This window comes from Muntiacus reevesi, chromosome X (assembly GCF_963930625.1).
Source record: "Muntiacus reevesi chromosome X, mMunRee1.1, whole genome shotgun sequence".
Taxonomy (NCBI): Eukaryota; Metazoa; Chordata; class Mammalia; order Artiodactyla; family Cervidae; genus Muntiacus; species Muntiacus reevesi.
Window position 1 is genome coordinate 144060249 of NC_089271.1, and position 27998 is coordinate 144088246.

The 27998-nt window shown below is 38.7% G+C and overlaps 2 protein-coding genes across 2 annotated transcripts; one reads left to right on the plus strand and one right to left on the minus strand.

Moving 5' to 3' along the window:
* The first annotated feature begins 6601 nt into the window (after positions 1 to 6601).
* LOC136153878 (small ribosomal subunit protein uS17-like) lies at positions 6602 to 7158 on the plus strand. The gene has a single exon (XM_065916001.1). The coding sequence runs from the start codon at positions 6622 to 6624 to the stop codon at positions 7156 to 7158; it is 537 nt and encodes a 178-aa protein (XP_065772073.1). The 5' UTR covers positions 6602 to 6621.
* Positions 7159 to 27323: 20165 nt separating this feature from the next.
* On the minus strand, positions 27324 to 27624 carry TCEAL7 (transcription elongation factor A like 7). The gene is given in 3 exon segments (XM_065914794.1): positions 27324 to 27463; positions 27466 to 27552; positions 27555 to 27624. Coding segments are annotated over 3 exon segments (297 nt in total).
* Between the last annotated feature and the right edge of the window lie 374 nt (positions 27625 to 27998).

The following is a 27998-nucleotide window of genomic DNA, read 5'->3' on the forward strand; positions in this document are numbered from 1 at the left end:
TGAGTTTGAGGAAGCTCTGGGAGTTGGTGATGGACAGGGAAGCCTGGTGTGCTGCAGTTCCATGGGGTCGCAAAGAATTGGACATGATTGAGTGACTGAACTGAAGTGAGAAAAGACTAGGATCCTAAGGGGATCTGAGAATTGACAGCCAGTTTTGAATGGAACTCTGGGAGCCAGGACCTGAGCACTATAGTGTTTTACTATTAACTTGGCTCAGCTTTGGACTCAGTCTCCTCTCCCTTCCCCTCATATCTCCTTCTCCTTTGTCTTGTCTCTACTTCATAGCTTCAGTTTCCCCATCATGTTGCCCTGCTAATGTATAGGCTTTCTCAGGTTCCTAAGGTACAAACCATCTTCCCACAAAAGTGCATGTACCCCACTAGCCCAAACTTGTACAAATTTGCATAAAATTTCAGGTAGTCCACAGACTTCCCTTGTTGAGAGCACCTGATCTAAGTTAATTAATATGGTTAGCGGGTGAGAGTTCTTTGGAAGTCTGGCTGAAGAGCCACCTAGGTGGGGATGAATTGGCAGGCAGCAACCCTTCTGCAAGGCTAGACTTCTCCTGAGTTTCCTGGAGGTAAAGAGACCAGAGGTGAGAGGCCTAGCAGGCTGCATCCCTCTGACCGGACACAACTGAACTAACTCACATTTATAAAGATTAAAACTCCTCAAAGTGGAAGAGAGAGATCATTTTTCTAAAACAAACAAAAATAAGACATTTACTAGGCTCTACATGGATTAATTTGCTGAACCTCTAAAATGTGGATTTCTTTTAAAAAAATTTAGGTTTAAAAATTTCAAACTAATTCACCTGATTTTTAAAAACTATTTGAGAAGTATCACCAGAAGCATTCTTTAAATGATAAACATGACCAAGTTATGAAGAATTTCCTATTTAGTAGAAAATCTTATTTTTATTGTGTTACTTTACTCTCCAAAGAGTATGTCTTAAAGATTGTGAATAATTAACATGTTTTTAAAAACTGCTCTTTCTTTTGTAGCTGATGGAAAATATTTTCTATTTGATACATGTTAATTTAGCCAAATAATAAAGCACTACAACGAAAAGAGAAATCTGAGGATAAATACCCATATTCTTCCTCCCCTACAAATGTAAGTACTGTATTTCTGAAATGCAAAAACAAAGCATTTAAAATTAAAAAATTGTAATGTGAACATACACAGAAGAAAGATAATGTTCCACTTTCAACTTCCAGCACTCTTTCCTGATACCTAGCTTTCTGGCCATTTAGGTGCAAGAAAGGGATTCAGGGGAAAAGAATACCAGGAGAGGAGGTTCTGAGAAGGAGCAGGTTGAGGAGAGGTTAGAACAAGGAAAGGACTAATCTGACAGGAATTTTAAGTGGCCTCTCCCTTATGATTGTATGCTAAGTTACTTCAGTCATGTCTGATTCTTTGCATCCCTATAGACTATAGTTCGCCAAGCTCCTCTGGGATTCTCCAGTCAAGAATACTGGAGTGGGTTGCCATGCCTTCATGCAGGGAATCTTCCCTACTGAGGGATCGAACCCTCTTCTCTTAAGCCACCCATGTCAGCTTACATTGGTAGGTGGGTTCTTTACTGCTAGCGCCACCTGGGAAGTGCCCCCTCGCCCATTACTGGAGAAAGCCAAATAGTACACCTGGCTTCTTGAAATGCTGAGGTGGAAAAACAGACATTCCAGATCCATGGTGACAGGAGGATCAGGGGACGAGGGTTCCTGCTGCGCAGTTTGAATGGGAAGGAGGATCAGGAACCTGAACTCTTTTGGTGTTTTATGGGAAGGACACTGACTGAAACCGCCCATCCTGGCCAGGCACCATAGTAACCATTTGCTTGTTGTTTTAGGACAGGAGGTCCTGGTAAGGAACATGGAACTAATAAGCCACCAACAACTGAAAGAGTTTGGGAAAGATCAAAAGGAGACACCACATGTCCAACCACCTCCCAGAATCCTCTCTGGCATCCATCTTGGCTGAACAAGGCTTGCACCACCAGGAAGGACTCTCAGTCAGAATGACTGGTTAAAGACAACCCGGAAACTAATCCCATCACCATAAAACCTGAGACTGCCAGCCAGAACTGGCAGAGCAGTTCTCCTGGGTTCCCTTACCCTACTGCTCTCCACCCCAGCGCCCTTTCCAATAAAACCTCTTGCTTTGTCAGCAAGTGTGTCTCCTCGGACAACTCATTTCTGAGTGTTAGAACCAGAGCCCACTTTCAGGCCCTGGAAGGGCTGCTCAATTCATTTCCAAGTGTTAGACCAGAGCCCACTTTCAGGCCCTGGAAGGAGTGCCCTTTCCTGCAACAGTGTCACTAGAGGGAGTCTACCTGGGCCCAAATCTCTTTTTTCCTGTCTCTTGTATCCTCTGAGTTGAGATTCCTCTTGGTAGAGGAGGAAAAGCTTCTGGTCAAGGAATGCGGGGCAGGGAAGGGGAGGGACGAGGGCGTGGGGGAAGCAATGGTCCAGGAACACTGTAAGTTTGTGTTCCGACTGAAGCTGCCTGGGGTAACTCTGGCACCAGGATGGCTGGGGACTGAGGGCCGAATCCTCAAATGGATCAGAGTCTGCTTTCTGGTCACAACTTCCTTACCCAAAGTCTATTTTGGGTGATACTGGGGGCAAGTAGTTTCAGTTCAGTTCAATAACTAGTTGTGTCTGACTCTTTGCGACCCCATGGACTGCAGCACGCCAGGCCTCCCTGTCCATCACCAACTCCAGAGCTTCCTCAAACTCATGCCCATTGAGTCAGTGATGCCATCCAACCAACTTATCCTCTGTCATCCCCTTCTCCTCCAGCCTTCAATCTTTCTCAGCATCAGGGTTTTTTTTCCTGAGGAGTCAGTTCTTTGCATCAGGTGGCCAAAGTATTGGAGTTTCAGCTTCAGCATCAGTCCTTCCAGTGAACACTCAGGACTGATCTCCTTTTGGATGGACTGGATCTCCTTGCAGTCCAAGGGACTCTCAAGAATCTTCTCCAACACAGCAGTTCAAAAGCATCAATTCTTCCATGCTCAGCTTTATTTATAGTCCAACTCTCACATCCATACATGACTACTGGAAAAACCATAGCCTTGACTAGATGGACCTTTGTTGGCAAAGTAATGTCTCTGCTTTTTGTATGCTAAGTTGGTCATAGCTTTTCTTCTTATGAGTACATAAGTATGGGAATATGCTGGAAAGGGTTCCACTCAACCCTTGCTCCCCGTGTCCCATGCCCATTTTGGAGTGCGGAAATGAATCACAGGAGGAGGAAACAAAGGCACACGGAGAGTGAGTTTTATTTTAAATAGTCACCCCTCTTCCACCATTGGGAGTATTTAAGAGGAGGTGTACCAGAATTGAGGATGGCTATGGATAAGGAGGGACAAAGTTGGGAAATACAGTGCTGGGAGAGGCCGGGAAGGGCCCGCAGGGGCAGATCCGCACTGAGTTTTTCTATGGCACCTACCGCTTCCCCGACCCCAACCATCAGGTGTGAGGGTCCTCGGGTCAGGACCAAGCACCTCGCGCGCCTGGCGGCGAGAATGCGGAGACGGCAGAGACAGCAAAGATAGGCTCAATCTATGCGGGGGACAGTGGGGGGAGGTGCGGGAACAGAGCCCAATCTGAGGCTCCCCTACGGAGCTTCCCTTTTTGTGCCTTCAGAAGCCTGGGGAGGGATCTACGTAAAGGAAAAAATCGGTGAGTTTAAAAGGGCGTAGCGAAGAGAACCGAGCGGGAAGACGGAGCTCCATCTGGAGGCCTCCTGGAGGGCGCACTAGTACTCACGTGTGGGAAAAACAGAATTTCAGAAACCACAGAAATCTAAACCTTGAAAGGCCTATAGTAGGACCTCTGTCCTCGGTGCTGATCTTTGTCTCAAGCATTCAGTTCTTTCTTTTGCCTTTTGTCTTCTACAAGTAACGGAGTCCAAAGAGGAATAAGGGCGGGGGTGGGGTGGGGTGGGATCTCAACACGGATAATGATCCCTTGGGGGGAAAAAGACACAAAAGGAAGGGATCCTGCCCCTGTGCTGAATGGAGAGGAAGCTCTGGGAGGGAATGAAAGCCAGAAGCCTGAAGGCAATATTAGAGGGGCTTGGGCTCTGCTTTCCCAGGATTTTAGACTTGTAAATAACGTGATAGGGATGCAGATGATACGGAAATGTTCACGGAAGTGATGAGAGAGTTTAACTCAGGGCCCTGAAGTTTAAGTACAGTCCATCTAACTTTAGTAGGACCACCCTGGAGGGCTTCTCAGGTGGTGCTAGTAGTAAAGAACCCACCTGCCAATGTGGGAGATAAGAGATGCAGGTTCGATCCCTAAGTTGGGAAGATCTCCTGGAGAAGAAAGTGGTAACCCACTCCAGTATTCTTGCCTGGAGAATCCCATGAGCAGAGGAGCCTGGAGGGCTATGGTCCATAGGGTCATAAAGAGTCGGATGTGACTGAAGCTACTTAGCATGGGTGCAGGACCACCCTCATCATCATGATGAATTTTTCCTTATGCCTTGAATACTGAGGTTTTCTCTGAGGTTAATACTTTTCAATCTTGTTTTCTGTTTATTTGCCTTTTCTTGGTGTAATTTTACTTATTCAGTTGCTTCAAAAACCACTACAATATTGTAAAGTAATTAGCCTCCAACTAATAAAAATAAATGGAAAAAAAAAGAATAGATGGTAAAAAAAAACTTTGAATACTATCAGCATCTATTTGAATTCTATTTGAATCAAACCAAATCAACAAGCTTTTCCTTGTGAGCAGAGGTGTTTTCACTCATTTGAATAGAAATATGTTCATTGTTTGTTTCAAAAGTGAAAAAAAGTTAGAAAGCAGTGAGTAAATTTATCACTTTCATTTTAATGCTTATATATTTATGTATTACATATATTAACAATGAGACAAATATATATACTAAAATATGAATGTTTATCTTTAGATGGCATAATTGTGAATGATTTAATTTCTTTCTCTGTGATAACTGTATTTTCCCCAAATTTGTATTTATCACTTGTGCCCTTAAGTGTAATAAAAGTAATTAAAGTAATGTGTCAATTAGCTTTTTAAACTTGTTAAAAGAACAAAATAAAATACATTTCAAGGGTGTATTTTTTTTAGAATTTATTTTTTAGCAGTAAAACCCTGGTATTTATTACCCTGACATTCCCTTAAAGGGTATAATCTTTGAAAAGGGAATACTCTTTGCATCCCAAGGCCTCTGAGTGGATCAGATGAGGTACTGTATGTGTGATCTTTGTTGGTTTGGGCCCTACCCAACTCCCTTGCTCTTTCCAAACCCCAAATTCCAGTGATATTTAGGGAGGGCTGAGGGATATCTTACCTATGCCCAAGAACAATTTAAGGCAACTGAGAAGTAGGTTCCACCCTCCTCTGGATACTGCCATGTCTTCTAGACCCTACTGTCATTTCTCCTTTTTTTTCTCCCTTCTGCTGACAGTGGTTGAAGTGTTGGAGTCCTCAAGATGACAAAGCCTTCCTGGTTTCTAGGAGATCATTGTTACACTTATGAAGGTGGATACTACACAAATGTGCCTCAGCAGATAAAATCTTAACTGAGGTTTTAGTAAAAACAGGCTTTCCTATTTTATTTATAGGTCTTCTGCTCTCTAGGGACTCAGACATGATTCTATTTTGGTGGAGAGCTCTGAGTTAAAACATGAATATGAGATTTCATTAATAACATAAATGATGAATGAAATAAAATGATGAATTGAACACTTAGTCAGCCACTTATTATCTTAATTATAATAAGGACTGTATTTCTTTTCTACTAGTGAAATTTTGTAAGAATAACCTCCAGATGGTGACAACATTGACTTTTTCTGCCTGCCACATTATTTCCAGAGGTGACTTCTCTCTCAGGATGCTCTACAGTCTCTCACAGAAAAAAGTCTGGCAGACCTATTCACTAGGGCAACAGATATATAAATTACAGAGATATTCACTTTTTTGATCAAAACTGTGTAACATTCCCCAAAGCTGATATTATCACTACATGAAAAGAGTTTAAAATATTTTGTAAGATTAAAAAAGAATCCTAAAAGTGTTAGCAATAACTCCTCTGCAGAACTGTGCCATTCTCTTAGCACATACAGTTTCTTTATCACTCTTATATTCTGAATGTCTATTACAATGTTTGCCATATTGTAAATGTTGAATAAATGTTTAATATAGCCATTTTGACTCTGTGGGGATCCTCAAGTCCTTTACCTAAAGGTAAAGAACTTGCTGTTCTTGACTAAAGAAGTCAAGTAAGTTATTTCATTTCTCTAGAGGCAAAGACATGTATTTCTTAAGGAGCCTAGTAGAGACCGACATGATGCATGCTCAGTGTCTGACTCTTTGCAACACTGTGGGGCTGTAGCCCATTAGGCTTCTCTGTCCATAGGATTCTTCAGGTAACAATACTGAAGTGGTTTGCCATGCCCTCCTCCAGGGGATCTTCCCAACCCAGGGATTAAACCCACATCTGCCTGCATTGCAGGCAGATTCTTTACCCACTGAATCACCAGGAAGCCCAGTAGAGACCAGATGACATGCTAAATCAAAACACAAATAATTTCTCACACAGACTACATGCTTTAAAATTTCCTATTTTAAGGCAGCCGGGAAGATGGCAGACATTCAGATAGAACGTGCGTACCAAAAGCAACCAACCATCTTTCAAAATAAGAAGAGGGTCCTGCTTGGAGAAACTGGCAAAGAAAAGCTCCCTCGATACTACAAGAACATTGGTCTGGGATTTAAGACTCCAAAGAAGGCCATCGAGGGCACCTACATTGACAAGAAATGCCCTTTTACGGGTAACGTCTCTATTCGAGGGCAGATCCTGTCTGGCGTGGTGACCAAAATGAAGATGCAGAGGACCATCGTCATCCGCCGAGATTACCTTCACTACATCCGAAAGTACAACCGCTTCGAGAAGCGCCACAGGAACATGTCCGTGCACCTCTCTCCCAGCTTCAGGGATGTCCAGATCGGTGACATCGTCACGGTGGGCGAGTGCCGGCCCCTGAGCAAGACCGTGCGTTTCAACGTCCTCAAGGTCACCAAGGCTGCCGGCACCAAGAAGCAGTTCCAGAAGTTCCGAGACTGGACCTCTGCCCACTGCCCCAAACACAATAAAGATATTTTCCCCATCAAAAAATAAATAAATAAAAAATAAAATTTCCTATTTTAACAGAGAAGAACAAACCTGACTCAATATTGGATCTGTTCCTTTACCTCTAACTTTGTTCTCTGTTGCCTGTGCTTAGTCATGCTTGCTCTGAACCTTTGTAAAGGAATGTTGCCTGTAACCTGAAATATACATTACAGTTCTTTCTCAAGTCTCTGCCTCCCAGGCTTGACCTTTAAAGGCCTAACACTTTCTATTCATATAGAGATAAAAGTTGTAGAACAGAGAATAACATTTGTCTTGTTGGAGGTTTACAGGAATATTGTGACCAGACCTACCTGGATAGCTGCAAGAACAAAGTATTATTACATCCCCTCTGGGGTCTGGTGGGCACCAATAAGTTAGAAACAAACAACTACAACCTCTCTCCTCTTTGTATAAAGGAAGTCTGAATTCTAACTCTGGTAAGAGGGTTCTTTGGGACACTAGTCGACCGTCTTATTGGTCTGCTGGCTTTCCAAATAAGGTCGCTATTCTTTGCCCCAATAACTTGTCTCTTAATTTATTGACCTGGTCTGCGGCAAGCAGTGAGAGCTTGGACTTGATAACACTCTGTCTTGCTAATAATGTAAATTTTGGCACCCTCCCCTGGATTACATGAATCAAACACATATTTCAGCTGGGCCCCAGAACATGTATTATTAACATGATTTTGATCATGTACTAACACTGGAGTGTTATGCCCGATATCCGAGTCCCCGAGCGGGAATAGAGAAGGCCTCCAAGACAATGCAACTCGCAGAAAGGGAAGTTTATTACTGACTCAAGCCAGGACTCTCTGCCGTAACCAACTCAGTGGTGTGGGTCAGAGAGCCCTGAGCCCAAGCTGTTACACAAATTTATAGGGTGAGAAGCGGATTGGTTACACGTTTGCAAAGCAATTTCCTTGGTCAATACTTTCACGCGCGCGGGACTTTCCTGGGGGTTTCTGCCCCATTCCTAATTTCCCAATTGGCAAACAGCGGTCATTATTAAGTGAAAGCTAATTGGTCCTAATTGGCAAGCAGCGGTCAGCGTTAAGCGAAAGCTAATTGGTTGCATCCAGGTGGCCTGATAATCTTACCAAATAGGAAGGCCTACTCTCGCCTCACAAGAGAACCATTGGTAGTATAGTGGAAACAATTATATTAAGCACTGCCTTAGTTCATTTGGGCTACAATAACAATACCACAGAATGGATGGATTAAATAACAGAAATTAATTTTTCCCTGTTCAGGGGCAAGAAGTCCTGGGTCAAGACACTGGCAGGTTTGGTTTTTGGAAAGGGTGAACTTCCTGATTGATAGACTGCAATATCTTTTGTGTGTTCTCATATTTTGGAAAAAGCAAGGGAGATTTCTGGAGTGTTTTTTTTTTTTTTATAATAGCAGTAATCCCATTCATAAAATCTCCATCAACCTCCATTTAACATCACAGCGGGGATATATTTCAACATATGAGTTTCAAGGGGACACAAAAAGACTTGTAGAAAAAGACTACAAGTACATCAAAATATAAAGGATTATAGCAATGCATATATCACATGACCTAAATTGTTTTACTCTATTTTAGGACCAATGTTCTTAGAATCTTTCAACATTTCTCACATTGGAATATATCATAAAATACATGTGTAGATTTTATGTGATAATGTTATTTTTTCTTAAAAAAAGGTGTTACTGAATCAATAGTGTATGTTGCTAATGTTGTAATCTAATAATCAAGAAAGTAAGGTGCATAAATATATATAGGAATGTACATAACATACACAATAGAAAAGATCATAAAGAAATTCACCACAAAAGACATTTGGGAATGAATGTGTGATAAAAGGTAATTTTTCTATTGTTATTTACTTCAACATCAAAATTTTAGATGTTAATTTTTTGTACAGTTATAATATTATTACCATTCAAGCAATTCTAAATATATATATGTGTATATATATGTCATTATGTTAATTTAGACTACACAGAAAATGATGGTAATAATAAAAATATTCATAACATACTTTTAATGTACACCATATTCAAGACAGTGTTATCAGCTATTTACAGGTACTAATCAATCCGTTTCTCATAAGGAATCTGTGAGGGCTGTACTATCAATGTACCCATTTTACATAGGAGGAAATTGAAGCATATAGACATTAAGCAAATTACCTAAAATTGTGCAGCTAGTAAGTTGTAAACCCAGGATATAGCCCAGAATCAGTGCTCTCAGTTTTTCAATAAAACAAATAATAAATCCATTAAAGCAATGATTGGAACTGCTGCCTATTTTCTTAAACATAATTTCAAAATTATATATTTTTTAGATATTTTAGTACTGGCAAATTCCAATCCTATTGTTTCTTCTAAAGGGAGTCATGTTTCCCTCTCATTGGATAAAACTGGGGATGGGGGAGATAATCAGGCTGTTGATGCTGGGAACCAAAAAGGAAACAAAGCAAAAGGGAAAAAAAATGGAGTCCCTAATATTGAGGACTTGAGAGGTAATCATAGTAAGTACAACTTGTGAGGAAGATGAAATTAGGGAGAACAGAAACTATGCAGAAGTATAAACTAGGACACAGAGAAAAGCTATTAAGTAGAAATTTAAGACAGCTGTCAGCAATGGGTAAAAAGAGGCATTAGTTGCATGAATGCATATTTCGTGGGAAAGAAATGTGCCAAGTAGATTTTGTCTGTGTTTGTGATTCATACACATTTTCAGAAGTGAATAGGTATTGTGAGGTAAAGAATATCCCCTAACTTGTTTTTTTTTCTAAATAATGGCAGATTTATTTTTCTCTTTTAACAAAATTTGAATGTCTATTGAGGAAACTTAAAAAGTAGAGTACAGGGTCACCTTGTGACCAGAACTAACATTGCAATTCGAAAATAACTGAGCAGGAAACCTGAAACAGAGAAACAGTGTGAACTTAGTTGCTCAGTCCTGTCCGACTCTTTGCAACCTCATGGACAGAGTTAATCTCAATTAGTGAAACAATTTTGGACCTGTTGAGACTGAGGTAAGTTTGGGACATTCAGGAGGAGAGTTCCACTTAAGATTGGACAAAAGTCTGTAGGGCCACAGAGTAGTTTCGGCTAGACATGTGAAATTGTAGTAAATGGGATCTGCCAAGGAGAGCATGGAGACAGAAGAGAGAGGACTTGCAGTATTCAGGGAAGTAATATAGCTCAGGCTCTAAGAGTCCAAGTGTTAAAACTTGTCACTTCTAGTTGGGTTTAAATCTCCACTCTGCCCCTCAGTGTTCCAGTAAAAAGATTTATGAGATGGTTCTATAAGATTCACATTGAATATAAGAACAAAGAATGGGTGAACCTAAGAGAATACTGAAAGGTATATTATGCAAATTATCTATAAGAACACTGATACTGCTGTTTAAATATTAAACAAGGTAGTATTCAAGGTAATGGACATACATACAGATAAAAAAGGACATTTACTAGGTATACTATTTATTTATATGCACCTAAAGACATAAAGCAAAAAATAAAGATCAGAATAACAGCACAAAGAAAAATACATGATTGCAATAAGAAAGTATAATGTAAGTTTCTTATTAACTAATAGTATAATCAGAAAAACATTAGTGAAAATATCAAAATTCTACCCATAATAGCCCCAGGATAGCTCAGTTGCTAAGATTCCAGGCATTGGAACCAAATCCACACTCTATCTCTTACTAGCTTTGTGACTTGCTTTTTTATATCATAAACTCCCTTAAACTATGTGAACTACAGAGTCTCCTCTCAATCACAGATACATCTTGAAGAATTAGTACATCCTCCTCCACACTCATCAGTTCAGTTCAGTTGCTCAGTCGTGTCTGACTCATTGTGACCCGATGGACTGTAGCACGCCAGGCTTCCCTGTCCATTACCAACTCCCAGAGCCTACTCAAACTCATGTTCATTGCGTCAGTGATGCCATCCAACCATCTCATCCTCTGTCGTTCCCTTCTCCTCCCACCTTCAATCTTTCCCACCATCAGGGTCTTTTCAAATTAGTCAGTTATTCACATCAGGGGGCCAAAGTATTGGAGTTTCAGCTTCAGCATCAGTCCCTCCAATGAATATTCAGGGTTGATTTCCTTTAGGATGGACTGGTTGGATCTCTTTGTTGTCCAAGGGACTCTCAAGAGTCTTCTCCAGCACCACAGTTCAAAAGCAACAATTCTTTGGCGGTCAGCTTTTTTTATGGTCCAACTCTCACATCCATACATGACTACTGGAAAAACCATAGCTTTGACTAGATGGGCCTTTGTTGACAAAGTAATTTATCTGCTTTTTAATATGCTGTCTATGTTGGTCATAACTTTTCTTCCAAGGAGCAAGCATCTTTTAATTTCATGGCTGCAGTCACCATCTGCAGTGATTTTGGAGCCCCTCAAAATAAAGTCTGTCACTGTTTCCACTGTTTCCCCATCCATTTACCATGAAGTGATGGGACCAGATGCCATGATCGTAGTTTTCTGAATGTTGAGTTTTAAGCCAGCTTTTCACTATCCTCTTTCACTTTCATCACAAGACTCTTTAGTTCTTCGATTTCTACCATAAGTGTGGTGTCATATGCATATCTGCTTAGGTGTGGTGTCATCTACATATCTGAGGTTATTGATATTTCTCCTGGCAATCTTGATTCCAGCTTGTGCTTCATCTAGTCCAGCATTTCGCATGATGTACTCTACATATAAGTTAAATAAGTAGGGTGACAATATACAGCCTTGACGTACTACTTTCCCAATTTGGAACCAGTCCATTGTTCCATGTCCAGTTCTAACTGTTGCTTCTTGACCTCTATACAGAGTTCTCAAGAGGCAGGTCAGGTGGTCTGGTATTCCCATCTCTTTAAGAATTTCCCACAGTTTGTTGTGATCCACACAGTCAAAGACTTTGGCATTGTCAATAAAACAGAAGTAGATGTTTTTCTGGAACTCTCGCTTTTTCTGTGGTCCAACGGATGTTGGCAATTTGATCTCTGGTTCCTCTGCCTTTTCTAAACCCAGCTTGAACATCTGGAATTTCACAGTTCACATACTGACTTGGAGAATTTTGAGCACTACTTTGCTAGCATTTGAGATGAGTGTAATTGTGTGGTAGTTTGAGCATTCTTTGGCATTGCCTTTCTTTGGGATTGGAATGAAAATTGACCTTTTCCAGTCCTGTGACCACTGCTGAGTTTTCCAAATTTGCTGGCATATTGAGTGAAGCACTTTCACAGCATCATCTCCACTAGCTTTGTTCATAGTGATGCTTCCTAAGGCCCACTTAACTTTGCATTCCAGGATATCTGGCTCTAGATGAGTGATCACACCATCGTGGTTATCTGGGTCATTAAGATCCTTTCTGTATAGTTGTTCTGTGTATTCTTGCCACCTCTTCTTAATATCTTCTGCCTGTGTTAGCTCCATAGTATTTCTGTCCTTTATTGTGTCCAGCTTTGAATGAAATGTTCCCTTGGTATCTCTAATTTTTTAAGAGATCTCTAGTCTTTCCCATTCTATTGTTTTCCTCTATTTCTTCACATTGATCACTGAGGAAGTCTTTCTTATCTCTCCTTGCTATTCTTTGGAACTCTGCATTCAAATGGGTATATCTTTCCTTTTCTCCTTTGCCTTTTGTTTCTCTTCTTTTCACAGCTATTTGTAAGACCTCTTCATCAGACAAGCGTTTTGCCTTTTTGCATTTCTTTTTCTTAGGGATGGTCTTGATCACTGCCTCCTATACAATGTCACAAACCTCCGTCCATAGTTCTTCAGGCACTCTGTCTATCAGATCTAATCCCTTTGAATCTATTCACTGTATAGATTCCCTTGAATCTAGTCTCTTCCACTGTATAACCATAAGGGATTTGATTTAGGTCATACCTAAATGGTCTAGTAGTTTTCCCTACTTTCTTCAATTTAATCCTGAATTTTGCAATAAGAAGCTCATGATCTGAGCCACAGCTCCAGGTCTTGTTTTTGCTGACTGTATAGAGCTTCTCCATCTTTGGCTGCAAAGAGTATAATCAGTCTGATTTTAGTATTGACCATCTGGTGATGTCCATGTTATCTCTTGTATTGTTGAAAGAGGGTATTTGCTATGACCAGTGTGTTCTCTTGGCAAAACTGTTAGCCTTTGCCCTGCTTCATTTTGTAGTCCAAGACTAAACTTGCCTGTTTCTCCAGGTATCTGTTGACTTCCTACCATTGCATTCCAGTCCCCTGTGATGAAAAGGACACCTTTTTTGGTGTCAGTTCTAGAAGGTCTTGTAGGTCTTCACAGAACCATTCAAGTCCAGCTTCTCCGGCATTAGTGGTCGGGGCATAGACTTGGATTACTGTGATATTGAATGGTTTGCCTTGGAAATGAAAAGAGATCATTTTGTAGTTTTTGAGATTGCACCCAAGTACTGCATTTTGGACTCTTGTTGACTTTGAGGGCTATTCCATTTCTTCTAAGGGATTCTTGCCCACAGTAGTAGATATAATGGTCATCTGAATTATATTCACCAATTCCTGTCCATTGTAGTTTACTGATTCCTAAAATGTCGATGTTCACTCTTGCCATCTCCTGCTTGACCACGTGCAATTTACCTTGGTTCATGGACCTAACATTCCATGTTCCTATGCAATATTGTTCTTTACAGCATCAGCCTTTCACCACCAGGCACATCCATAACTGAGTGTGGTTTCCACTTTGGCCCACCTCTTCATTCTTTCTGTAGCTATTTCTCCATTTTCTCCAGTGGCATATTGGACTCCTACCAACCTGGGGGCTCATCTCTCAGTGTCATATCATTTTGCATTTTCATCCTTTTCATACTGTTCATGAGGTTCTCGAGGCAAGAATACTGAAGTGGTTTGTCATTCCCTTCTCCAGTGGACCACGTTTTGTCAGAACTCTCCACCATGACCCATGCATCTTACCCAAATGTCATGTAGTTGGAATCATACAGTTTGTAGCATTTTCAGACTGGCTTTCCTTCACTTAGTAATATGCATTTAAGACTCCTCCATGTCTTCATGGTTTGATGGCTCATTCGTTTTTAGTTCTGAATAAGATTCCACTGTCTGAAAGTACCACTGTTTATTTATCCATTCACCTAGAAAATCATCTTGGTTGCTTCCAGGTATGAAGAAAACTTCTACAAACACCTGTGTGCAGATTTTTATATAGACATACGTTTTCAGCTCCTTGGTGTACATACCACGGAGCATGATTGCTGGATCATATGGTAAAAGAATGTTTACTTTTAAAGAAACTGCCAGTATTCCAAAGTGGTTAAAACATTTTTCAACCCCATCAGCAATGAATGAGAGTTCTTATTGTTCCACATCCTTGCCAGCAATTGGTGTTGTCAATGTTGTAGATTTTGATCTTTTTATTAAGTGTGCAGTATATCTTGTTTTAATTTGCATTTTGATGATGACTTAAAATGTGTAGCATTTTTTCATATACTTATCTTTAGCTCTTCCTTGGCAAGGTGTCTGTTATGGGCTTTGGCCCATTTAAAAATCATGTTTTTTGTTTTCTTATTATTGAATTTTAAGAATTCTTTGTATAGTTTGGATAATGGTCCTTTCTCAGTTGTGTTTTCTGCAAATGTTTTCTCCCAGTCTGTGGCTTGTCTTCTAATTCTCTTTATACTGTTTTTGCAGAGCAGTTTTTCATTTTAATGAAGTCCATCTTGTCAAGTATTTCATGTATCATGGTTTTGGTGTAATATCTAAGAAGTCATTGCCATGCCCAATATCCAATGTCATCTAGATTTTCTCCTATGTTACCTTCTAGTAGTTTGATAATTTTATATTTTACATTTACGACTGTGATGCATTTTGAGTTAATTTTTATGAAGGGTGTAAGATCTGTGTCTACATTCATTCTTTTGCATGTAGATGTGCAGCTGTTACAGCACTACTTTTTGAAGAGATTCTCTTTGCTGCATTGTATTGTCTTTGCTCCTTTCTCAAATGTCAATTGACTACATTTATATGGGTCTATTTCTGAGCTCTCTTTTCTGTTCCATTCATCTAGTCTTCTCTCATTTGCAAATGCCACACTATCATGATTACTTTAGATTTATGGTAAGAGTTGCACTTCTGTTGTAGTCATTGAAGCCGGTCTTCCAATTTCATTATTCTTCAATATTGTGGTGGCTATTTTGGGTCTTTTACCTCTCCTTATAAACCTTTGACTATTTTGTAATCTCCACGGAATAACTTGCTGGAATGTTGATTGGGATATAACTTTTTAATATGCCTCTAGAACTAGTTTTTCTACCTAACTCTCCTACAGTTACACACATTTAAGCTACCACTGTTTCCCATCTAAATAAATAATGCCAATATACTTTTACATGCCAAATCAGAAACCTGGGTGTTATCCTTTACTTTTATTCCCTCACTTCCCTCAATCTCATCAATAACCAATTCCTGAGAATTCACCCTTCTAATTATCTTTCACCTCTGCCTACTTTTTTTCCAAACCTACTACCTGTTATACTGCCACAGTTCACTTTCAAGATACTCAATTATATTTTTCCTGGAATACTATGGAATGTTATTTGCTGACATTCCTACATTATATATTGTTCCTGTTTAATTGATTTATTTTTCAAATATGAAATCTTATAAAAATCACTGTTATTTAATATCTTATTTCTACTTTCTCCCGTAACCATATGAAATAGGTACTTTTGGAAGAATATTTTTTTAAGAGGTTGATGTAGTGGGGCAGAAACCACCACCTTCACCAAGGTAAAAAGGAACTTTGAGTTATTTATTTATATATAAGCTTTTAGCAGCTTACACAGCCTTGTTACCATGAAATACTGAGAGGATAGACAGTAAGTGCAATCTTTGGGTACACTTGGGGGCCCAAGAGCTTATGTGGGACAGCTACTGTAAAAGATGAAAATTATGCATAAATTCATTTATTTAAATTCATCTCAGTTTCAATTCAAATCACAAGGAATCTGTTTTGGAACTTGAAAATGTTGCTTGAAAATTCCTCTGAATTATAAATACACATACATATACAAATACACAAATTGATGAAAACAAACAGTAAAAGCAAACTCCACTGCCAGATAGATTAAGAATATTTTTTTTAAGTGACTGCCCAAGAATAGAGAAAAAGCCAAGGAATACCACTGGAAGGTTGATACAGACTGAGAAACAACTTGACTTTTAGAATATAACAAAGATAACCTTTCAAATTCAGCAAAGAAAAGCTGGTAATTTTAAAAATTGCATATTTCTTTATACCATTTTGACTTGGACACCAGTCAATCCATATGGTCCTCAGTCCCAGACTTTTCAGCCTAAAGAACATAAGTTCACTGCTATCCTCATCCTCATCAGGGGTTGTCATTAAATGAATACACATATGCATTACATAGTATGGCCATTAAAATATAAATGTGCAGGAGCTGATAAACAAGTCTCATCAGTCCATAAGAAGGACACATGGAATGATAGGTCGATTGGGAAGCTAGAATCCCAGCCTTGATACACTCCAGGGTTCAAAAGTATTACCTAAATTCCATATATATGTGTTAGTATACTGTATTGATATTTTTCTTTCTGGCTTACTTCACTCTGTATAATAGGGTCAATAAATAAATTAATTAATTTAAAAAAGTATTACCTAAAAACTTTGAACCTGTTTTTTATCTGTAAAATTAGAACAATATCTGTAACATAGGTATAAATCTGGGGATCTAAATGTAGAAAACACGAAGGCAAAGCACTTTGTTTCTATCACTGAGACAGATTTAAGAGGACGCAACTGACCTGTTGGCAATGATTTTCTGTTAAGTAGGTAAAACCCATTGACACGAGCATATTTAGAGAATGATTTTGGACTAAAAGGTGAAGGTCAAAAGTAGTTTAGAGAAAGTGGCAGTCTTCATGAGCTGAGGTAGTCTGAAAAGACTAGAGATCAAAAAGGTTTTTAATATAGTCTTGGTGATGTGAAGGGAATAGTCTCATGCATTGCTGATGCCACTGTAAATTGGTACAAACTCTTAGGAGAAAAATTTGGAAATATTTCTAATAATGAAAATGCATATAATTTTGTATTGAGGTGAAATTCACATAAAATAAAATTATTTTAAGTGTGCAATTCAGTGGCATTTAGTATGCTCACAAAACTGCACAAATGTCACTTCTATCCAGCTCCAAAACATTTTCCTTACTCCCAAAGGATATCTTTCTTTTTTTTTTTTAAGCAGGAGTGAATGTTTACTGGACATAGGCAATTAACAATGTTGTGATAGCTTCAGGTAGACAGCAAAGGGACTCAGCCACACATACACATGTATCCACTCTCCCCCAAACTCCCCTCCCGTCCGGGCTACTACATAACATTGAGCAGAGATCCCTGTGCTATACAGTAGATCCTTGTTGGTTATCCATTTTTTTTTTTCATTTATTTTTATTAGTTGGAGGCTAATTACTTCACAACATTGCAGTGGGTTTTGTCATACATTGACATGAATCAGCCACGGAGTTACATGTGTTCCCCATCCCGGTCCCCCCTCCCACCTCCCTCTCTACCTGATCCCTCTGGGTCTTCCCAGTGCACCAAGCCCGAGCACTTGTCTCATGCATCCCACCTGGGCTGGTGATCTGTTTCACTATAGATAATATACATGCTGTTCTCTCGAAACATCCCACCCTCGCCTTCTCCCACAGAGTCCAAAAGTCTGTTCTGTACATCTGTGTCTCTTTTTCTGTTTTGCATATAGGGTTATCATTACCATCTTTCTAAATTCCATATATATGTGTTAGTATGCTGTAATGATCTTTATCTTTCTGGCTTACTTCACTCTGTATAATCGGCTCCAGTTTTATCCATCTCATTAGAACTGATTCAAATGAATTCTTTTTAACAGTTGAGTAATATTCCATGGTGTATATGTACCACAGCTTCCTTATCCATTCGTCTGCTGATGGGCATCTAGGTTGCTTCCATGTCCTGGCTATTATAAACAGTGCTGCGATGAACATTGGGGTGCACGTGTTCTTTCAGATCTGGTTTCCTCAGTGTGTATGCCCAGAAGTGGTATTGCCGGGTCATATGGTAGTTCTATTTCCAGTTTTTTAAGAAATCTCCACACTGTTTTCCATAGTGGCTGTACTAGTTTGCATTCCCACCAACAGTGTAAGAGGGTTCCCTTTTCTCCACACCCTCTCCAGCATTTATTGCTTGTAGACTTTTCCCAAAGGATATCTTGTACCCATTAAACAGTCACTCCCCTTTCTGCTCTGTCCCCAGCCCTGGGAACCACTAATTTGCTTTTTGTCTTTATGCATTTACATATTTTGAGATTTCATACAAATGGCATCATACAATATGTGACCTTTCATGTTTGGCTTCCTTCACTTGGCATAATGTTTTATCAAGGTTCATCCACATTGTAGAATGTATCAGTACTTCATTCATTTTTAGGACTGAATGGTAGTCTATTGCATGGGTATATCCCATTTTGTTTGTCAGCTCATAATTTGATAGGTATCTGGGTTGTTTCCATCTTTAGGCTGTTGTGAGTAGTGTTGCTATGAAAATTTCTGTACAACTGTTTGAATACCTATTTTAAATTCTGAAAAGGAGTTCATTTCTAGGAGTAGAATTTTTGGATCATACAATAATTCTATGTTGAACCTTTTGAAGAACTCACTTTTTCTACAGGGGCTGTACCATTTTACATTCACATGCGCAATCTGTAAGGATTACATTTTTTCCCCCAGCTGTGCTGGGTCTTGGATAATTTTGAGCATTACTTTACTAGCGTGTGAGATGAGTGCAATTGTGCAGTAGTTTGAGCATTCTTTGAGATTGCCTTTCTTTGGGATTGGAATGAAAACTGACCTTTCCCAGTCCTGTGGCCACTGCTGAGCTTTCCAAATTTGCTGGCATATTGTGTGCAGCACTTTCACAGCATCATCCTTTAGGATTTGAAATAGCTCAATCACCTCCACTAGCTTTGTTCATACTGATGCTTTCTAAGGCCCACTTGACCACATTCCAGGATGTCTGGCTCTAGGTGAGTGCTCACACCATCATGATTATCTGGATCATGAAGATCTTTTTTGTACAGTTCTTCTGTGTATTCTTGCCACCTCTTCTTAATATCTTCTGCTTCTGTTACATCCATAACATTTCTGTCCTTTATTGAACCCATCTTTGCATGAAATGTTCCCTTGGTATCTCTAATTTTCTTGAAGAGATCTCTAGTCTTCCCCATTCTGTTGCTTTCCTCTATTTCTTTGCATTGATCGCCGAGGAAGGCTTTCTTATCTCTCCTTGCTGAAAAGGCAGAGGAACCAGAGATCAAATTGCCAACATTCACTGGATCATCGAAAAAGCAAGAGAGTTCCAGAAAAACATATACTTCGGCTTTATTGACTATGCCAAAGTCTTTGACTGTGTGGATCACAAAAACTGTGGAAAATTCTGAAAGAGATGGGCATACCAGATCATCTGACCTGCCTCTTGAGAAACCTATATGCAGGTCAGGAAGCAACAGTTAGAACTGGACATGGAACAACAGACTGGTTCCAAATAGAAAAAGGAGTATGTCAAGGCTGTGTATTGTCACCCTGCTTATTTAACTTGTATGCAGAGTACATCATGAGAAACGCTGGTCTGGAAGAAGCACAAGCTGGAATCAAGATTGCCGGGAGAAATATCAACAATCTCAGATATGCAGATGACACCACCCTTATGGCAGAAAGTGAAGAGGAACTAAAAAGCCTCTTGATGAAAGTGAAAGAGGAGAGTGAAAAAGTTGGCTTAAAGCCCAACATTCAGAAAAATAAGATCATGGCATCGGTCCCACCACTTCATGGCAAATAGATGGGCAAACAGTGGAAACTGTCAGACTTTATTTTGGGGGCTCCAAAATCACTGCAGATGGTGATTGCAGCCATGAAATTAAAAGACGCTTACTCCTTGGAAGGGAAGTTATGACCAACCTAGATAGCATATTAAAAAGCAGAGACATTACTTGGCCAACAAAAGTCTGTCTAGTCAAGGCTATGGTTTTTCCAGTGGTCATGTAAGGATGTGAGAGTTGGACTGTGAAGAAAGCTGAGTGCTGAAGAATTGATGCTTTTGAACTGTAGTGTTGGAGAAGACTCTTGAGAGTCCCTTGGGCTGCAAGGAGTTCCAACCAGTCCATCCTGAAGGAGATAAGTCCTGGGTGTTCATTGGAAGGACTGATGCTGAAGCTGAAACTCCAATACTTTGACCACCTCATGCGAGGAGTTGACTCATTGAAAAAGACCCTGATACTGGGAGGGATTGGGGGCAGGAGGAGAAGGGGACGACAGAGGATGAGATGGCTGGATGGCATCACCGACTCAATGGGCATGTGTTTGAGTAAACTCCAGGAATTGGTGATGGACAGGAAGGCCTGGCGTGCTGCAATTCATGGGGTCGCAAAAAGTCGGACACGACTGAGCGACTGAACTGAACTGACCTGAACTGTGTTGGGTCTTCATTGCTGCATGAAGCCTTTTCTCTAGTTGCAGCAAGCGGTGGCTACTCTCTAGTTGCAGTGCACAGGCTTCTCATTGCAGTGGCTTCTGTTGTGGAACACAGGCTCTAGGGTGCATGGGCTCAGTAGTTGTGGCGCATGGGCTTAGTTGCTACGTGGCATGTGGGATCTTCCAGGACCAAGGATCAAACTCCTTTCTCATGTACTGAAGGTGAATTCTCCACTAGGGAAGCCCAGGATTACAATTTTTTCATGTCCTTACCAATTTATGTTATTTACAGTTTTATGAATTAGAGCCATCATAATGGGTGTAAATGGTATCTCATTGTGGTTTTGATTTCTATTTCTCTAATGACTAATAATGCTGAACATATTTTAATGTTACTTATGACCAATTGTATCTTTTCTGGAGAAAAGTCTATATTAAAGTCCTTTGCAAATTTTTAAATTGGGTTGTTTGTCTTTTAGTTGTTGAATTGCAGAGATTCTTTATATATTCTAATGTGAAAGTTGCTCAATCATGTCTGACTCTTTGTGACCCCATGAAGTATTCCATGGAATTCTCCATACCAGAATACTGGAATGGGTAGCCTTTCCCTTCTCCAGGGTATCTTCCCAACCCATGGATTGAATGCAGGTCTCCTGCACTGCGGGCAGATTCTTTACCAGCTGAGCCATTGGAGAAGCCCATATATTCTAACACTAGACCCTTATCAGATATATTATTTAGAAATAGTTCTTCTATTTTGTAGGTTGTCTTTTCACTCTTTTGATAGTGTCACTTTTTTAAAAAGATTTTTTTATTTACTTATTTGTTTGTTTTGATTTGGCCATGCCACATGGCATGGCATGTGGGATCTTAGTTCCCTGGCCAAGGATTAAACATGGGTCCCCTGCACTGGAAGCACAGAGTCTTAACCACTGGACCTCTAGAGAAGTCTCTGATAGTATCCTTTGATGGACAAATGTTTTTAATTTTGATGAAGTCCAATTCATCTTTTTTTTTTTTTTTATAATGATTTGCCTCTGTTTTGTTTCAGAAGTTTTATGGTTTTAGCTTTTACATTTATATCTTTAATCCACTTTAGTTTGTTTTTGGATATAATATGAATTGAGGTCTAACTTCACTCTTGTACATGTGGATATCCAGTTGTCTCATTACCACTTAAGGAGCAGCCTATACTTTCTCCCATTGAATGAACTTGTCACCCTTGTCAAAAATTAATTGGCCATAAAAAAATCAATTGACCATAGACGTATTTCTGGATTCTCAGTTCTATTCCATTTATCTACATATCTATCTTATGTCAGTAGTACACTGTTTTGATTACTATAAATTTATAGGATTTTGAAATAAGAAAATGTGAGTATTTTTTTTTTACTTTGTTTTCCCTTCAAGATTTTTTTAACCTATTTGATTTCTTGCAATTCCATAAGAATTTTTGTTAGCTTATCCATTTCGGGAAAATGGATTGTTCTTGTTTTGAAAGGAATCACATTGAATCTGTAGATTGCTTTGGAAATTATTGCCACTTTAAGAATATAGATCTTCTAATTCATGAGCATGGGGTATCTTTCCATTTATTTAGGTCTTATTTCATTACTTTCAATAATCTTGTAATTTTCAGTGTATGAATATTAAACTTCCTTAGTTAACTTTAGTCCTAAGTATTCTGCTCTTTATCATGCTTTTGTGCATAGAATAGTTTTCTTAATTTCATTTTTGGATTCCTCATTGCCAGTATATAAAAATACAACAGAATTTGGATGACTATCTTGTGTCTTGCAGTTTGCCAAGTTAGTTCATCTATTAGCTCTAGTAGCCTTCTTGCATACTCTTTGGGATTTATTATATATGATGTGCTTAGTCGCTCAGTTGTGTCCAACTCTTTGTGATCCTATGGACTGTAGCCCACCAGGCTCCTCTGTCCCTGGGGATTCTCCAGGCAAGAATGCTGGAGTGGGTTGCCATGCCCTACTCCAAGAGATTTCCCAAACCCAGGGATTGAACTCAGGTCTCCCGCATTGCAGGCAGATTCTTTACCATCTGAGCCACCAGAGAAGCCCATATAATGTCACATCATATGCAAATAAAGATACTTCTTTTCCAATTTGGATTTGATTAATGTCTTTTTCTTGCTTAATTTCCCTGGCTAGAACTTACAGTAAAATATTGATGAAAGCAGGCAACCTTGTCTTGTTTCTGATATTACATGGAAAGATTTCAATCTTTCACTGTTGAGTATAATTTAGTATTGAGTTTCTTATAAATGCCCTTTATCATGTAAGAAACCCTCTTATATTCTTAGTTTGTTGAGTGTTTGTATTATAAAACAATGTTGGAATTTGTAAAATGCTTTCTTTTGTATCGAGACCATGTCTTTTCCTTTCTTATATTAATGTAACATAGTGTATGTATTAATATATATAATGTAATATATATTACATTACTTGATTTTCATATATTGAATCACTGTTTCATTTTGTGGATAAATCCTGATTCATCATGATGTAAAATCCTTTCAATATGCTGCTAGCTTATTTTGGTAGCATTTTGTTGAGAATTTTTGCATCAGTATTAAACAGGACTTTCAAGATGATTACGTGTTTCTGGTGTACACTGGTAAATAAACAAACAAGTAAAATTATGTACATGCTATATGACCTGGCACTTCCACTGCTTTGTATTACTATAGAGATACATGTACATGCATGATCAAAAATGCATAGATGGATTTTTACTGTGGAATTTTTTGTAAGAGTCAAAATATTGGAAATAGCCCAAGTCATCAGGAGGTAAAGATCAAATAAACTATCCTCTGTCTAACAAAACTACATAGTCATTAAAAAGAATGAGATTCTTTTTTGAAGCATCTCTAGGAAAATTTTAAAGTAAAAAGAGTAGGGCAGATTTCTTAAAAAACTGGAAATAGAACTGCCATATGACCCAGCAATATCACTTCTGGGCATACACACTGAGGAAACCAGATCTGAAAGAGACACATGCACCCCAATGTTCATCACAGCACTGTTTATAATAGCCAGGACATGGAAGCAACCTAGATGCCCATCAGCAGACAAATGGATAAGGAAGCTGTGGTACATATACACCACGGAATATTACTCAGCCATTAAAAAGAATTCATTTGAATCAGTTCTAATGAGATGGATGAAACTGGAGCCGATTATACAGAGTGAAGTAAGCCAGAAAGATAAAGATCATTACAGCATACTAACACATATATATGGAATTTAGAAAGATGGTAACGATAACCCTATATGCAAAACAGAAAAAGAGACACAGATGTACAGAACAGACTTTTGGACTCTGTGGGAGAAGGCGAGGGTGGGATGTTTCGAGAGAACAGCATGTATATTATCTATAGTGAAACAGATCACCAGCCCAGGTGGGATGCATGAGACAAGTGCTCGGGCCTGGTGCACTGGGAAGACCCAGAGGGAGCAGGTAGAGAGGGAGGTGGGAGGGGCGATCGGGATGGGGAATACATGTAAAACCATGGCTGATTCATGTCAATGTGTGACAAAACCCACTACAATATTGTAAAGTAATTAGCCTCCAACTAATAAAAATAAATGAAAAACAAACAAACAAACAAACAAAAAACAGTAGGGCAGTAAGTGTAATTTTATAACATTTAGTTAAAATGCATACTAAAATATATAAATTTTTAGGTGGATAGCTGTCAAACTGATGAGTGTTTGTGGAGAAGGGATTGAAATTGGATTAAGGTGTAGTTAAAGGAGTATATTAAGATTAACAAGGTTATCTCACTGACTTAGTCAAGATGTTAAGATGTGGCTGCTCAGTCATGTGTGACTCTGTGACAGCATGGACTGTTGCTCACCAGGCTCGTCTGTCCATGGGATTATGCAAGAATACTGGAATAGGTTGCCATTTTCTCCTCCAGGGGATCTTCCTGACTCACTGACTTTAAAATGGTTTATTATTCCTTCATGTCAGTTCATGAGAGTTATTGGCTCTCCAGCTTGGCTCTCCTCCATTGATTGTTTGGGTATCTAACCTGCATTCATCTCACAGTTTTATGTGTTCCAGATAGCAAACATTGTTTCCAAGGTTACTGAAAGGAGTGTGGAGAGGCCACCCTGCATTGTTTATAAGCCTTAGGTTTATCTTAAATTACATTTGATGGCCCCAACATATGTGCAAGGAAATCTGGAAAAAGTAAAAGAACACAATTTTTTTTTTCGTTTTGGCCTTGCTACTCACCTTGCTGGGTCTTAGTTCCCCTACCTGGGACTGAACCCCAATTCCTCACAGGAAACATGCAGAGTCCTAACCACTGGACCACCAGAGAATTCCCAGAACATGTACTTTCTGATCAAGCAGTTTTTACTTTCCAGAATCTATTCTACAGAAATAAAAGCACCAGCAGTTTGAATATATGTACAAGCATGCTCATGGCAGGTAGCAATTCTTTTAGTGGGCAAAATATAGAAATAGCTTGAATGCTAATTAACAGGAGAATAGTTTGAATAACACAAATTATATTCACACTATAGAAAATAGATTAATTGCATTTGTATTCACTGACCTTTGGAACATCCTATAAGACTTCTAAGCTGAAATGAGGGGACACAAAGTAAATGCATAACTTAAAGTCATATGAAGACATAAACAACAATGGTAGAGATAGCTATACAGCTAAATACAAAAACAAATAGTTTTGCATATTTGGTTTATAACTTCTCTTTTTCTTCTATATGACTTAAAAGACAAATGCACAAAACAACAACTGTGAAGTTAGTATTCATACATAACCATAGACTCTATTTCAGGTGAGCTGTACAGGAGTCTTCTTATAATCAGAGAGCCTATTAGTTTATAATTCATAATTAAGAGCTTCTGAAAATCATAATGTAACATTATAATATTTAGTTAAAATACAAAACAGAAATATATAAACTTTAAATGCATATCCATAAAACTGACAAGTGTTTAATTGTGGGAAGGAAATTGAAATTGAATGTGTGGTTAAAGCAACTTATATTAAGGTGAACTAGGTAATTCATTACTTGTGACAATAGCAATATAAAGATATATAATGTCTTTACTCAGCAATATTCACTGCAAGAATCTCATTCTTGGCTGATTCATGTCAATGAATGGCAAAACCACTACAATATTGTAAAGTAATTAGCCTCCAATTAAAATTAAAAAAAAAAAAGGAATCTCATTCTTTTTAACTGCCATGTACTTTTCTTGGTATATAGCTAGACCACAGTTTATTTGACCTTTTCCTTTTGAAGAGTTAGCTATTTCTACTATCTTGGTTTTTACAATGTCATAATAAACATCCATCCAAGTATTCTGTGGATATATCATATATGTCAGATATATATCATGTATCTCTAATATAATACAAAGCAGTGGAATTTTATGTAATATGGTATGTACATATTTTTACAGATTTGTTTATTTTTTCCTTTCCATTTGCAAAAGCTATTGGGGCATTAGAGATATTTTCCCGTTAATCTGTCATGCTATTGCAAATATTCTTCTTCCAGGCTATTTCTTGTTTTTAGATATTTATATTTTTTCTCCTTAACAACCTCTGGATTTACTTTTGTGCTTAAGAAGATAATCACAACACAAGACAATATAAGTTTTTCTTAATTTTCATTGCAATATTTTATTTGTATTTTTCACATTTTCATCTTTAAATCTACCTGGGATGTATTTTTATGTATGTGGCTAGTAGGAATCTATATTCATTTTCTTCTGATTGGATAGTCCAGGTGGTTGATACTTAGGTTAAAAAAGCTCCCTGAAAATGTATGAAATCTTTAAATAAAAATGCTCATAGCTAAAAATTTGCTCACTGCTCTGATTCTTTCTTTCTTTCTTTTTTTTTTATTATTTCTTTAGGACAAAGTCTAAGCAGTAGAATTTGTGAGACATGGAGCATGCAAAGTATAGAGCTTTTGGTACTTACTGTGAATGGAAGCAAAAAATATGGATATAGCAATTTACTCTCTCAGTGAGTATGAAAATGCCTACATATTCAATAAATCTGAGTATTGTAAGTAAACATTTGTCTGTTTAATAGAGATAGCAACTTGTTTTTATTTTATTCATTTTCATTTGTCTTCAAAGGTGATTGACAATTTCTTTTATCGTGTCTGTTTATTTTAGATTTTTGTGACACAAGTAATACACACACACACACACATATATATATATATAATTCATTTTTGGAAAATGAGAAGATGCAGATAGGCAAAAAAATAAAATAAAATACAGATAACACAGCAATTCACTGCTAACCTTTTGTTATATAATAATTCAGACTAAAAAAAAATAATAATTCAGACTTTTTGGGTATTATGACATATATAAATGTACATATAAGATATACATAGATAGGTATATCTATATATCATTTTTGCAATATTATTTTCACTTTACACAATGAGCATCTTCCCATGCAAACAAATGAAACAACTCTATTAAATGAGGGAGATCAGGTCAAAAGGTGAAATGTTGGTAACAAGAGTCACACGTAAAACATTGAAGGATTGTAATAAAACAGTAGCAAATATTTCGCAAGAAAACGCAGACAAAAGGAACCAATGCTGCAATATTAGTAGCAGAAAATAGTTGAATTCAGGGGAGAAGTGCATTAAATGGGATATGGACGGTCCTGAGAATGTCTATGGTTAGAAAGCAGAGCCCTAAATTTCTTTCTCAGACCCCTCATCTCTTCCAAATGCCTTTCCATCTCATCTCCCTCTCTTGTCATTTCTTCATCCTTAAAATGCTAAAGTCTATGTCCTCTTTAAATTCCTCGAGAGACTGAAGCAGCCTTTGCCTAAAATTTCCTTCTGTTTGCTGTCATTGGAACTCTCCATCGAGCACTCTTCCTGTCTCTTTGGCACATTGCACTTGGGCTTTCCTTCATTTTCTTTGCAGGATTTTTTCATGATGTAGTGATTTCCTGCTTAAGTCCAGGGAGAAGATGTAAGTAAGATTGCTTCACTTCTTTTGATTCAACCTGGTCAGTTTCTCTTTGAAGCTGGTTACTTGCCTGATAGCCTACCCCTACTACACTGGTCCAGCCCTCCTGAAAGTCGAGATGCTGCCCCTTCCTCTCCCACCCCTTCAGCCTCCTTTCTCCTCCTTCAGCAACCCACCATCCAGCAGGCAAGGCTAATGGCCTCTCTGATGGGCGGGAGAAGGGGAGCGGACAGGGAGGTGAGCTGTGAGGCCACAAATTTAACCCAGCTCTTGACCTTTCCAACTCCCACCCTCAGAGACCGCCGTCTGAGTGCCTCTCTCATACTGACCAGAGACGGTT